The 15,124-nt window shown below is 40.7% G+C and overlaps 1 protein-coding gene across 4 annotated transcripts in view; it reads left to right on the top strand.

The window, feature by feature from the left end:
- SUSD1 (sushi domain containing 1) overlaps positions 1-15,124 on the top strand; it is a 133,842-nt gene that overhangs the window by 15,104 nt on the left and 103,614 nt on the right. For all 4 annotated transcript variants that reach the window (XM_070459285.1, XM_070459282.1, XM_070459284.1 and 1 more), the window contains exons 2-4: positions 2,218-2,337; positions 4,772-4,927; positions 14,679-14,831. In XM_070459285.1, coding sequence (XP_070315386.1) covers positions 2,218-2,337; positions 4,772-4,927; positions 14,679-14,831 — 429 coding nt within the window. The remainder of the gene's footprint in view (positions 1-2,217; positions 2,338-4,771; positions 4,928-14,678; positions 14,832-15,124) is intronic.

Here is a 15,124-nt window from a genome sequence, read left to right on the forward strand (position 1 = left end):
CTGGTAGATCTGGATGTTTCAGGAATTTTAGCCCCAAACATTTTTGCTGCTTATCTAAATAATTGGGATCTGGTGATCCTCCTGGGACCTGGTTATTATCTCACTGACATTTAAAGCACATTCACCACTTTTTCCCTAAAAGGAAAATGGATAGGGCAGTAGATGAGTACCTCTCCCTTCCATTTGCTTCTTTTTAAAAATAACAATTATAGTTTATTTTATTTATTTTTTGGTCATGCTGCATAGGTTGTGGGATCTTAATTCCCCCACCATGGATTGAACCTATGCCCCCTGTAGTAGAAGCATGGAGTTTCTTAATGCCCAGGGAATTTCCCCATTTGCTATTTAAAGTTGTAGGCAGTAGGACTGCAGGTGCCTTTATCTGGTTGGTCAATAAAAATATATTGAATGTTTTTACCCTGCCATAATGATATATGGGTAAATGACATGATTCCTGTTCTTGAGAAGCTCATTCATAATAGCGAGCTGGGAAGACAGAGGTGGAATAGAATATATTGACAAATTAACATGGTTGATATGGGAATGTATAAGCATTAGGAGAGCACAGAGGAAGATACATTTAATTTTCCTGAAGAACGAAGGAATGAGGACCACCTTAGGGAAAGTGTGATATTTAAGCTGGGTCTTGAAATGAGAATAGGTGCTAGTTGGCCAGAGAGGGAAGGATAGACATTCCGGATGAAGGAACATCATGCCTAGGGCATGAACTAAGACAGTGGATAGCATGTTTGTGTGGGAAAGAGCAGTTGGCCTCTTCCCTCGAGAACACTGTGTATTTGAGTTTGGAAGCATTGAGGCTTACAGGAGTTAGTCTGGGGTTACACTTACGGAAGCATTGATTGCCAGGCTGAAGAATTTGCACTGTACTCTGTGGGGAGTGGGGTTCCTTAGAAACCACTGCAGATTTCTAAGGATGAGATAAGGTCTTTTGTTGTTGCTCAGTCACTAAGTCATGTCCAGCTCGTTGCCACCACATGGACTGCAGCACGCCAGGCTTCCCTGTCCTTCACTGTCTCCCAGAGTTTGCTCAAATTCATGCCCACTGAGTCAGTGATGCCATCCACCCATCTCATCTGCTGCCCTTTTCTCCTTTTACCTTCAGCGTTTCCCAGCATCAGTCTTTTTCAGTGAGTCAGCTCTGGGCATTACGTGGCCAAAGTATTAGAGCTTCAACTTCAGCCTCAGTCCTTCCAATGAATATTCAGGGTTGATTTCCTTTAGAATTGATGGTTTGATCTCCTTGCAGTACAATGGATTCTCAGGAGTCTTCTCCAGCACCACAATTCAAAAGCATCAATTCTTGGGTGCTCAGCCTTTTTTTTATGGTCCCATACATAATTACTGGAAAAACCATAGCTTTGACTAGACAGACCTTTGTTAGCAAAGTGATCTCTCTGCTTTTTAATACACTGTCTAGATTTGTCATAACTTTTCTTCTCAGGAGCAAGTGTCTTTTAATTTCATGATTGTAGTTACCATCTGCAGTGATTTTTGAACCCAAGAAAATAAAATCTGTCACTGCTTCCACTTTTCTCCTATTTACCATGAAGTGATGGGATCAGATGCCATGATCTTAGTTTTTTGAATATTGAGTTTTAAGCCAACCTTTTCATTCTCCTTTTTATCCTCATCAAAAGGCTCTTTAATTCCTCTTTGCTTTCTGCCATTAGAGTGGTATCGTCTGCATTTTTGAGGCTATTGATATTTCTCCCTGCAGTCTTGATTCTGGCTGTGCTTCATCCAGCCCGGCATTTTGCATGATGTACTCTGCATAGAAGTTAAACAAGCAGGGTGACAATAGACAGCCTTGACGGACTCCTTTCCCGATTTGGAACCAGTCTATTGTTCCATGTCAAGTTCTGTTGTTTCTTGACCTGCATACAGGTTTCTCAGGGGGCAGATAAGGTGGTCTGGTAGTCCCATCTCTTTAAGAATTTTCCACAGTTGTTGTGAACCACACAGTCAAAGGCTTCAGCGTAGTCAATGACAAAACTGGTCCCCTGGAGGAGGAAATGGTAAGCCACTCCAGTATTCTTGCTGTGAGCAGTATGACCAGGATGGAGTAAAATCTACCCTTTATAATTTTGGTATTCAAATGTTGGTTCTCCATGGTAAATGTCTGCAACCAAAAATGTGGGTCATCTAAAGTAGGTGATTGAAATGTTCTTTTCCTGATATATGCTATTTATGATTCAGATTTCCATTCAGATATCTGTGCCACTTGCCATGAACATGCTACCTGCTCGAAAATAGGAAGGACGAGCATCTGTATGTGCAAATATGGATTTGTGGGCAATGGGAGGACTCATTGTATTGGTAAGTTCTGACTCTTGGCTAAGTTGAAAACTTGACCAAGAAACGAGATTCTCCAGTATTAAAGAGTTGGTGTCCTTGGGGGGAAAACATTGCTATTTTGTTCATGTGCTTTTATTATAAGAAATTTTGTCAATTACAGTAAGTCTCTGTTTTAGTGTTTGGATATATCCTTTCTTTAGTGTTTACAAGGAATTATCCCTCATGTTAGAGATCACTGAACTTGAACCTCTGGGAACTCTCTGACCTCACACAGATGTGAAATCTGTTTTTAAGTCTTGGGTTTAACTTAGCAATTTGAGTGAGTATTGTCTTTTTAAATTTCTCTAGTTGTTTTGACAGAAAACTATTTTTATTAGTACCATGAGGAAAAACAAAGCACAATTGCCTATTGAACTTTTCTGGCTGGTGGGTGAAATACTGTTTCTTTGAGTCTTATGTCTACCAAAATCCACCCTGCAAATTTTTTGTAGTTGTGACCCTTTAAGCTCTTGGATGACTTATAGAAATACAAATACTTTTAGACTAGAAGTATCTGAAATTATTTTTTGTCTCAGAGAATCCACCGTGCCATGAGTCAAATAATATCCAGTTTCAAGCCCAATTCAGAGAGAGAGAGAGAGCTCCATAGCAACTTTACAGTAGTGGATATTAGGATAATCATGGTTTCCTTCCATCATCCATGTTACCTGCAGTGAAAATGTGGATAGTTTTGCCTTGTAGCTGTGGATTGACAGTATATACCATCTCACTGTGGTATCTTTGTTTTTGTTTTTTTTTTGCTCCCTGAAGAAAAATAACAATTAAATCCTGCATTCAAAAACTCATATTCTACTTCACAGGTACTTGTTTTCACAATCACACAGCTTTGCCTGTTCCTGCAGGCTGGAGTTGGGCCTTCCTGACCCTCTCTGTTTAGGATAAAAACACTATATACTATATATCCCAATAATTGGTGTGCTGAGACCACACCATAGGTTGCAGGTAAGATCATAGATGTGCCCAGCGCTAAGTCACAGGACTTAAGAACTCTAGAATCCCCTACAAACGCATATGCCCCTTCTGATGAAGTCTGCAGGGGAGATATGCCTCAGGAACAATAGCAAAGGAATACTCCATCTTATGGGCAGGTGGACTTGTGTTTGAAAGCCCATGCCCTTCTTAGTAAGCCAGACTGGACACCTGACCTGGCTATGGCTTGAGGGTCCATTTTGCCTCTCTGTGTTCTTAGACAGATCTTTTAACCACAGATAGTTTTAATGATGAATAGATTTAATTAAATTTTTAAAAGATAATAGAAGGAAAATGAAAGAAAAAACCTACCAGATTTTGAACGGAGTGTAGGGTGCTCTTGGGTTAGCAGGAATTGTGTGCAATTGTGAGAGGCAATTGAACTGTTGTGAGGGAACCAGTAATGTAATAAAATGCTAAGTGACAGATAAAAAACTCCAGTTCCTAAGCAGATGATATCCTCCCCCCCCCCGCCCCTACCCCCCCCCCCCAAAAAAAAGCTAGCTGGATATCTCCTCTCAAAGGATGTCAGAGAAATTGGTCACAGGAGTTTCCTCTGATGGTACAGTCTAAGGCAGAGTGAGTGAACTCTAACCTGGGGGCCAGACTTCACTGCTGCCTGTTTTCGTAACAGGGTCTTAATTTGTTTACTGACTGTCTGTGCTTTTATGATCCAAAGTATGGATGAGCAGTTGCCACCGGAGACCTATGACTGGCCTTTGACAGAAAAAGTTTGCTGAGCCCTGGGCTGGAGGACAGGAGGGAGGTTTACATTCATTTGACACTGATGTCAAATGATTGAATTAGAAATAGCCAGGGCAGGTCCTGTGGTCTCATCACGCATCCCAGGTTCCAGCCCCTCCTCACTGGGTGATTAGCATTGTTTATGTGGATCGCTAAGGATCAGCAGGAGCTGCTCCTGCTACAGCATTAGCCCTGCCCCCGATGAGGCTTGAGCACTAATTCCATTGTGTGGCCTGGTGACTCAGAAGTAACAAATTTTCCAGTTAATCATTGGATGCAAAATCATCCTACTTTGATTTTTATTAAAAAAAGCAAGAGAATGGCTGAGCTGGAAACGTGGGATTCTGCTGGATTTTTCCCCCCAGGCCTATGACAAGATCTTTTAAGTGTGGAGAAGTTCAAAAAGCATCTCCATCTCCCAGTCTTCAAGTAAGACGGGCTATCAGAATGAGATGTTGGATTTCTCTTATGGTTTCGTACACACTTGGCATGAGACAACGAGGGGCCCATGTCCCGGAGTCTGAGAAGTATAGTGAGCGGAGGAGGGGCTGGGGAAATAGATCTTTCTGCTGTTGTCATAGAATGTTGATTCCCAAGTCCATAGCGCAGGAGAACAGTCTGGGTAGTTAATCGTGGTATGGAGTGACAGCCTTTTCTGTGTGTTGTCCCAATGTACCCACAGATAAAGATGAATGCCAATTTGGAGCCAGTGTGGTCTGTGGGAACCACACATCTTGCCACAACACACCCGGAGGCTTTTATTGCATTTGCCTGGAAGGGTATCGAGCCACGAACAACAACAAGACATTCATCCCCAACGACGGCACCTTTTGCACAGGTACTCAGGAAGAGGGCTGCGGATGGCAACGTGGTGACGGCCGAGGGTACCCGGTCCCTGGGGTGTGGAGGAGGAGAGGGCGGGGCCAGGATGGGGTGTGCTTTAAGGAAGGGACTCTCCTTTATCCATGGGGGATATTTGGACATGCACTGAGTATTAGTTAGTATCAGGGAATTATTGTTCATTTTGTTAGACGGAATAGCTGTATTGCAGTATTTTAGGATAATATTCTTATTTTGGGAGCTATGTGCTAAAGTATCTAGGAGTGTTATTACGAAGCATGTGGTGTAGTGTTTATCTGTAAGATACTTTAAATGGCAAAATGTGAATGATTGTTGAATCTTGGGGGTGGAGGTGGGACTAGGGGAGACTGGAATAATCTTTTGCTTGTTCGGTGTGTCTGAAATGTTTCATAACAAACAGCAAGGAGAGATTCTTCAAGATGGTGTGCCATCTCTGCAGTAACCTTTGGAGTGACTGTGGTACTTCCCAGCCCTGTGCATACTGCCCCAGGGGTAAGCCCTGTGATGCACCTATTAGAGTTGTGGGCCTGTCTCCTGGAGGAAGAAGCTGAGTGAGGAGCACAACTTTTAGGACCTCAGTAGCTTTGAAGATCAGGTTTTGGACATATGTTGGTCAAATAAAAGGGGTGGGCAAAGGCCTCTTAATTTTCAGTGGCTCCTGTATTATTTTCACGATTATATGTCATGATAATATAGCTCTTGGATTTTCTAAGGAAATCTTTGAACAGTAATGAGGAGGAAAGGCAAGAAAAGACTCCTGGTTCTAAGATGGTTTTGTGTAGACTTAATGATTCTTCTTGAGGAGATCATGGCAACCCACTCCAGTATTCTTACCTGGAGAATCCCATGGACAGAGGAGCCTGGCAGGCTACATACAGTCCATAGCGTCACAAAGAGTTGGACACAACAGGAGCAGTCTCTTCTTAAAAAGCTTTGTGATATTTAAAGGTTTGGGGGAGACACAAAGAGAGAGGAGAGCATTTTTATCTTTTTCCCAGGAACCGCAGGTTCTGATGCTCCGATTCATTCTCCCTCTTGACCTGTACCAAGGTAAAATGCCCTCAAAGGGTACATTTGATTTATTCTTGGCATGAATGAGCACCATTCCCTCAGAGAAAACATTTTATAATATCTTGTTGTTTTAGGTAGCAAATTATTTGCTACATGATTGCAGAAGTGCAGTGTTGCAGAATTAAATTAAGTGCCTTAAAAAAAAACTTGGAAGATGATGGTTCATTCAATATACATTTTTCATGCACTTCTTTCATGCACTTCCTACGTGCCAAGGCTGTGCTAGTAGGAGGTGATGGTAGATAGCTAATTTCAGTATAATGTATTAGTCATGGGTAAGCAGAGGGTGCTTTCCAGAGTCTGGAATCCTTGGAGGCACTTACCTTGGAAGTGGGTGAGAGATGGGATGCTTTCCGGAGGACTTAACACCTGAAATTGTGTTTTCAAGACTGTGGGAGTTTGACAGGAAAAATTTTATAATAGTATGTATCAGTATAGTTTCCAAGGATGCATTATGTTTTTTAAAGGGTATGAAGAAGGAAAAGAAAGAAAGAAATATTATATTCAAGGGCCAAATAGATGTCAGCCTAAGAAGAGCTGATCTTCCTGGAACAAAATCCTTATCTAGGCTCTGCTTCTATTTATTCTACTTCTTATAATTATTTGGTGACCTTCCCCCTTTAAAAAAAATTGAGGTATAATTCATTAAACCGCAAAATGCCCTCTTTTAAAGCGTACAATTCAGTGGTTTTCAGTATAATTTTAAAAAGTTGTGCAACAATCTCCACTATCTGATTTTAGAACTTCCCTTTAACCCTCAAAAGAAACCTCATATCCAATGGCAGTTATTTCCATTACTTTTTTTTTTGAGGCCTTTATTTATTACTTTGTAAAACCTGATGGATGACTTTTCTTGATGACACTGAGTTTCTTCCAAAATCACAGTGTCACAGAATCACCAGTGGACTTTAGGTAGGGCAGAAGCTTTAGCAAGTTTTGGGGTATCAGCAGTTATCCAGTGCTTGCCTGGAACCAGAAGATTATAAATTCCTGTTCTTGAATTCTGAGAAATTCCTGTGCCTAGGTGTTCATTGTACTCGGCAGGGTTCAGGTCAGTTTCAGGAGCTGGTTGCAGGTAGGCCTCCTTGGATGTCACCGAGTATAGATGAGGGTGAGCTGCCGCAGTTCTAGGGCTGGAGATCCCAGGGACGTTCTTGTCCCCAGGCTGCCCCTGGGATGACTCCTGGCGATCATGGAAGCTTTGCGATGAGCCACAACCCAGGGAAGAAGCTCTATGGCGCTTGCAGCATGAGGGCATTCCAAAGTGCCAGGGGCCTGGACCAAGGTATCCTTGTCCCTCTTGATGGTCTTCATTTCTTCACATCCTTGCCAACACTGGGTAATATCAATAACGGTCCCCATCTTACATGAGTGTTTGTGTTCCTCTAATGTGACTTCCTAAGATGTAGGTTTCTGAGCTGAATTTGGCATTTGAGGAGGGACTGTAGCCTCTGTTTTAGAGCATTTAAATCTAGCATTTAAATCAACAAGCCGTGTGGCCACTCCCCTGCCTCTAATCAAGAACCCCATGCGAAGATGTGTACGTGTGCATGCTCATTGTTCATGGTCAAGGTCAGGCGTGGGTTATGAAGGAGTGGCTTGTGCTCTAGGGAGAACTGAGTCAGTAGAGAGGCGAGGCCCATTCACATATTGGCTAACGAGTATTGAGGACCAAAGATTAAGCAGGCACTGTGTTAAGTGATTTCCACATGTTTTATTTAATCTGTGCCAAAAAACCCTACTATAATTAACTTCATTTTACAGAAGTGGTTTGGAAAGGTTAAAGAACAGACATTAGTACAACTAGTAGGTAGCAGAATCAATTCTCCAACCTGGGTCTGTTTGACTTTCAAATCCATGAAAGAATTTTAAATATAGAACACCAGGGCTCTGGGATGAGGTCAGAGTGTCCTGCTCAGTTTTGCTATTTTCTACTAAAGAATGGTTCTGGCTGTGGATAAAGTGAAATAATCTTATATATAGAATGAGGCATAGGGAATTTTCTCCCTTGATTAGTTAACTATGTTAATACGGTTGCTTAGAACATTTTTTCTTCACAAGCAAACATGTTATAAGCTTGGAGACCCAGTGGAATCTACCACTACGTGGAGAATTTGTCCTGTTGAGCTTAACATGATGACCTTAACATGTCTATCTAGAACAGTTTAGTAAAGGTATGCTTTGGAAACATTAGGAAGTAGCAGAGGATTAAATATCAAAATCGTGTCATACTCATCTCAGTGATATATGGTAAATACATCTAGACTTCCTTAAGGAAATTGATGTTCCTGATAATCTCTGTGGACAAGACAGAGAATTATTGATTGGATGATGGTAAAATTAGATTTTTAAGGAAGAAACAGTGTGGCATAGTGTTTAAGGATATGGTCTCAGAAGCCAGACACCTGGCTTCTGATTCTAGCTTTTCCACCGTTAAACCTGCATGGCTTCAGGTTAACCATTCTATGCTTCAGTTACTTCATCTGTAAAATGGGGATAATAACAGCATCAACCTCCCAGGGTTTTTGTGAGGATTAAATAGGATGGAAAATAATCATTAATAAATAACAAAGTGTTTAGAACAGTGCTTGACATGCACAAGATGACATGCAGGGGTTATCGTTATTAACAGTCATTATAACAATTATTGTTATTAAACTGTTGAATGACTGTATACAAAGCAAATGGATTAACGCCTGCAGTGATTCATACAGAGCTAATCAGTATCTAGAAACTCCAAGTGTTTTCCATACCACTGCGTTTTTGCCTTATAATACTTGGACCTTTTATTTTTAGTAGCTACTGAAAAATTAATTTATTCCTACTCACTACCTTTTTAGGAATCTGGGGCAGGTGGACAGGCTGGAAAATGGTTTCTGTGTTAAAAGTGTATTCATAAACACAGTTTACAAATTCCTCAGTGGGGGGAAAAAATCTTACTAAGCTAAAATGATAGATCCAGTCTAGGAACACAGTGCTGAAATCATTTCTAAAGTTTGTACTAGATTGAGATTGATTTTAAGAATCCTTTCTTAACAGTTACCCAAATTTCCATGATTTTGTTATCAATAATGTTTGTTGGGTTTGCCTGGTGGCTCAGTGGTAAAGAATCTGCCTGCCAATTCAGGAGACATGGGTTTGATCCCTGATCTGGGACGATCCCACATGCAAATAAGCCTGTGTGCCACAACTATTGACCCTGTGCTCTAGAGCCCGGGAGCTGCAACTGCTGAAGTCCGTGCTCCCTAGAGCCCGTGCTCCCTAGAGCCCGTGCTCCCTAGGGCCTGTGCTCCCTGCTCTGAAACAACAAAAGCCACGGTAATGAGAAACCTGCACAGCTCAACTAGAGAGTAGCCCCTGTTTGCTGCAACTAGAGAAAAAGCCCACAGAGCAACGAAGACCCAGCACCACCCCAAATAAATAAGTTGATAAAATTATAGAAAAAAAGAGCAAAAAACAGTGTTTGTTTGACAAGTTTCACTTCTCACCACCCTTTGTTGTGTTTTATGATGTCTTCTCCTTTCTTGACAATATTTATGCTGATTTTTTTTTTTTGGTCAGTAGTGTGGTTCTTGAGATCATTCATATTCTAAAATGTCATTCCTTTCCTTAAATATAGCATGATGTTTTGCTCTCTTTTCCCTAGAACTCTGTACGTGTTACTTCTGTGCTATCTGGCATTTAGTGTTTCAGACAAGAAGTCCTGGGTCAGATTGCTTCTCTTTTCCTCATAAATTACTATTCCCTTCTCTCAGGAGGTTTATAGATTTTTCTCTTCTTCCTTGAAACCCAGAATGACTCATTTTTCAACATTCATGCCTGTCACCTTAAAAGGCTATTTTTATTTGAATACAAAACTGGAGCAGTTTTTGTTTTGATATTAATTTTTTATATATTTACTCCATTTTCTTCTATAATTCCTTTTAAATAGATATTGCATGTTTTGAGTCTGTCCTCACATTATATTTTTGTCCCATAGTTTCTGTCTTAGATAATTAATCTTTCTATGTGTTTTGGAGAATTCCTTGAGTTGAAATTTGTGAATTTGTTTTCAATGCCTCTATTGAGCTTTTATTTTTGGCATTTGTATTTTGTTTTTAATTTCCAAGACTTCATTTTTTTTTCTCTCAGAAATTCCCTTTTTCACTAATACAGTATCTTCTTAACCATATTTGGGTTTCAGCATCTCTTATTATGTCAGGAATGTCTTGGTTATTTCTTACTGAGTAACTCTACTCCTTCCACCCCACAACTCCCCCCAAATTTAGTGGTTTAAAAATTTATATATGTAACATATATATGTATGTATATGTATATACATATGCATATATGTATATATGTAACATGTATATATATGTGTACATATGTATATATGTATATATATATGTAACAATTTATTATTTGTTACAATTCTGTGGCTAGGTGGTTTTGTCACTTGTGTGCACATATTCAACTGGTGGCTGGACTAGGCTGGGCTGATGAAAGAAGACCTCTCTCACAAACGCCTTGGGCCTTGGTGTGTGTATGTGTGTGTTCAGTTGTGTCCGACTCTTTGCGACCCTATGGACTGTAGCTCTCCAGGTTCCTCTGACCATAGCATGGAATTTTCCAGACAAGAACACTGGAGTGTGTTGCCATTTCCTACTCCAGGAGCTCCATCCATGTCTCTTGTGTCTCCTGTGTTGGTAGGTGGATTCTTTACCACTATCGCCACCTGAACCTTGATTCTAGCTGTCAAGCAGGCCACCTTAGTCCTCCTTCACATGGCATCTCATCTTTAGGGCCTCTCTGCCTGGTCTGTCTCCCAAGCACCCCAGCCTGGGTTTTCTGTAGCATGGACACTGGATTCCAGCTGAGGGAGAGAGGAAGCTGCCAGGCATCATCTAAGGTGATGTCCATAGCAGGCACCATGGTGCTTCTGCCAAGTTCTGTTGGACAAAGCAAGTCTCAAGACCAGCTCAAGAGGAGGGGAAATGGATTCCATTTTTGATGGGAGGAGAGGCAAGAAAGGAAGGGGAGGGATTGTTGACAGCCATCTCTGGAGCCCATTTCCCACAGAGTTTCCCAAAGATGTGGGTTGATCAGAATTGGTCCCTTGGGTCTCCTCCAGCAACTGAATGAATTACTGTTCCCCAGACAACAGTCAGCTCGCAATGAGGTAGGTATTCCTTGGTCCAAAACCCCAAACCAAACAAACCAGTGTAAAGAATATAGTGAATTTTAATAAAATCACTAAACAAAAATATGAAAGGATTCTGAGATTATATTCTTCCTTTTGGGTGGGGGCATTGTTAAAATGTTCTTTTTTAAATTTTTTAAATGAAGTGATAGTTTTTTTTGGAAAAAAAGACTTTACTGGAAAATTAGAATATTGGTCAAAGAAAAAAAATGCAAGAAGGCAAAGTGGTTGTCTGAGGAGGTTTTATAAATAGCCGAAGAGAGAAGAGAAGCAAAAGGAAAAGGAAAAAGGGGAAGATAATACCCAACTGAATTCAGAGTTCCAGAGAACAGCAAGGAGAGATAAGAAGGCCTTCTTAAGGGAACTATGCAAAGAAATAGAGGAAAACAATAGAATGGGAAAGACTAGAGATCTCTTCAAGAAAATTGGAGATAGCAAGGGAACATTTCACACAAGGATGGTGATGCTAAAGGACAAAAACGGTAAGATTAAGAAGAGGTGGTAAGAACACAGAAGAACTATACAAAAAAGATCTCAGTGACCTGGATAACCATGATGGGGTGGTCACTCACCTAGACCCAGACATCCTGGAGTGTCAAGTCAAGTGGGCCCTATGAAGCATCACTATGAACAAAGCTAGTGGAGGGGACAGAATTCCAGATGAGCTATTTCAGATCCTAGAAGATGATGCTGTGAAAGTGCTGCACTCAGTATGCCAACAAATTTGGAAAACTCAGCAGTGTCCACAGGACTGGAAAAGGTCAGTTTTCATTCCAGTCCCAAGGAAGGTTAATGCCAAAGAATGTTCAAACTACAGTTGCATTTATTTCATTTGTTAGCAAGGATATACTCAAAATCCTTCAAGTGAGGCTTCAGCAATGAACTGAGAATTTCCAGATGTACAAGTTGGTTTCGAAAAGGCAGAGGAACCAGAGACAGATTGCCAACATTTGTTGGATCATGGAGAAAACAAGGGAATTCCAGAAAAATATCTACTTTTTCTTCATTGACTACACTAAAGCCTTTGACTGTGTGGAACACAACAAACTGTGGAAAATTCTTAAAGAGATGGGACTACCAGACCACTTTACCTGTCTTCTGAGAAACTTGTATGTGGGTCAAGAAGCAACAGTTAAAACCTTACATGGAATAACTGACTGCTTCAAAATTGGGAAAGGAGTATGACAAGGCTGTATATTGTCACCCTGCTGTTTAACTACTATGCAGAGTACATCATGCAAAATGCCAGGCTGGATGAAGCACAAGCTGGAATCAAGATTGCCAGGAGAATTATCAACAACATTAGATATGCAGATGATACCAACTCTAATGGCACAAAGTGAAGAGGAATTAAAGAGCCACTTGATGAGGGTGAAAGAGGAAAGTGAAAAAGCTGACTTAAAACTCAGTATTCAAAAACTAAGATCTTGGTAGCTGGTCCCATCACTTCATGGTAAATAGAAGGGGAAAAAGTGGAAGCAGTGACAGATTTTATTTTCTTGGGCTCCCAAATTATTGCATACAGTGACTGCAATCATGAAATTAAAAGAATTTTACTCCTGGGAAGAAAAGCTATGACAAACCTAGACAATATATTAAAAAGCAGAGATGTCGCTTGGCCGACAAAGGTCCGTCTAATCAAAGCTATGGTTTTTCAAGTAGTTCACGTATTGATGTGGGAGTTGGACCATAAAAAAGGCTGAGTGCTAAAGAATTGATGCTTTTGAACTGTGGTGCTGGAGAAGACTCTTGAGAGTTCCTTGAACTACAAGGAGATCAAGCCAGTAAACTCTAAAGGAAATCAACCCTGAATATTCATTGGAAGGACTGATGCTGAAGCTGATGTTCCAGTACTTTGGCCACCAGATGCAACAAGCTGACTCATTGGAAAAGACCCTGATGATGGGAAAGACTGAAGGTAAAAAGAGAAGGAGGCAACAGAGGATGAGATGATTAGATAGCATCATTGCCTCAACAAACATGAATCTGAGCAAACTCTGAGAGATAGTGGAAGACAGAGGAGCCTGGCAGTCCATGGGGTTGCAAAGAGTTGGACAGAACTTAGCAGTTGAACAACAACAACAACAACAATAATATCAGTTCTTCCAAAATTACAGGTCTTTGAAATCCCAGAGTCTGGGAACAACCCAACTTTCTTCAGTCACACTGTTCCTCCTGTCCTCTGTCCCGCTGATAGTTCTTGCAAATCTGGAAAAAGTCCCCTTTTACTTAAGGTACTTTTCTTTCTCTAAGTGAAATTGGTGTGTCTGTGGCTCTGATGGAGTTTCTAAAGCTTTAAATTTTGTTCACTAGGCCAAGTCTGAGGGGGAAAACTGCTAACTTGCAGAAAGATTTCTTTTTTTCAGCCTCTGAATGATTGTGTGGTTTTCACTCCTGCACCTGCTACCACTGACAATCTTCAGTCAAAGGGAAAAGTCTGTTAAGAAGCATGTCTTATCCTTCTTGAAGGCTGCTTTAAGCTCTTTTGATCTTGGTAAAATTAGTGAGACCCTTCTAAGTAGCTTCTTTTCTTCTTGCCTTATGCTCCTGAAACATTTTTCACTCTGGTCTAAGCTGTTTTGTATTAGGAGTTCTTCAGATATTTTAACATGAAGTTAATGCTAGCCTTATTTTATAGTAATTGAATTTTTTAGCATACTTCTTTGGGTTCATTCTGTTGGGTTGTCAAGAGAGTTGGTAATAGTTGTTGGCTTTTATAACTTTTCAGAACACATTGACAAATATTTATTGAGCACTTCTTGGTGCCTATGATATGAAGGACACAGGAGAAGAGCTCTTAAGGAATACAACAAATTTGTGATACAGTTACAAACAAATGCATCTACTTATACGTGTAGATGGAAAGTGTGAAAAGTGAAAAGTCAGGAAGAATGGATAAAGAAGATATGCCACATATATACAATGGAATATTACTTAGTCATTAAAAAGAACAAAATAATGCCGTTTGCAGCAATACATGGGTAGACCTAGAGATTGTCACACTGAGTGAAGTAAGTCAGACAGAAAAGGATAAATATCATACAACATCCTGTATATGTGAAATCTAAAAAAAAATGATATAAATGAACTTACGAAACAGACTCACAAACTGAGAATAATCTTATGGTTGCTGGGGGGTAGGGAAAGGGATAGTTTGGGAGTTTGGGTTGGACATGTACACACTGCTGTTTTTAAAATGGATAACCAGCAAGGGCCTACCATGTAATGCAGGGGACTCTGCTCGGTGTTATGTGGCAGCCTGGATGGGAGGGGAGTTTGGGGGAGAATGGATACAAGTATAATGTATGGGCGAGTCCCTTCTCTGTTCACCTGAAACTGTCACAACACTGATAATTGGCTTTACCCCAGTACAAAATAAAAAGTTAAATCCCCCACCACAAAGAAGAAATGGCTGTCACAATGTTCAACCCTTTTCTCCTTTTCCTGGTTTGCTGTCACTTCTTGTATGGGTCTCAAGACATAGATGAGTGTGAGGTTTCCAGCCGGTGCAGGCATGGAGGACGGTGTGTGAACACTCGTGGGAGCTATGAATGCTATTGTATGGATGGATACTTGCCAAAAGGTGGACCTGAGCCTTTCCATCCGACCAGAGATGCCACGTCATGCACAGGTGGGTTCCTGCCAAAGAATGCGGCCTCCGAAGGTGAGAGTCTGTTGATGACTCTCCTGCTCTGATGTTGTTCTCCTGCTCTGAGCCTAAGTCTATGGGTCTGTGTTGAGGATGTTGGTGGGAATCTGTGTTTTGCATATTTATAACCTATAAAATTCAATAATGGTCATTATAGAGTGGGCTATATTAAAGTTAAAAAAACTTCAGGGATTTTTGTAGGTAATAGATGTCCAGATATTAACCATTATATTAGATAGTAAACACAGCTAATCTAGTAAGGACTAGCATCTCAA

This window comes from Odocoileus virginianus, chromosome 31 (assembly GCF_023699985.2).
Source record: "Odocoileus virginianus isolate 20LAN1187 ecotype Illinois chromosome 31, Ovbor_1.2, whole genome shotgun sequence".
Taxonomy (NCBI): Eukaryota; Metazoa; Chordata; class Mammalia; order Artiodactyla; family Cervidae; genus Odocoileus; species Odocoileus virginianus.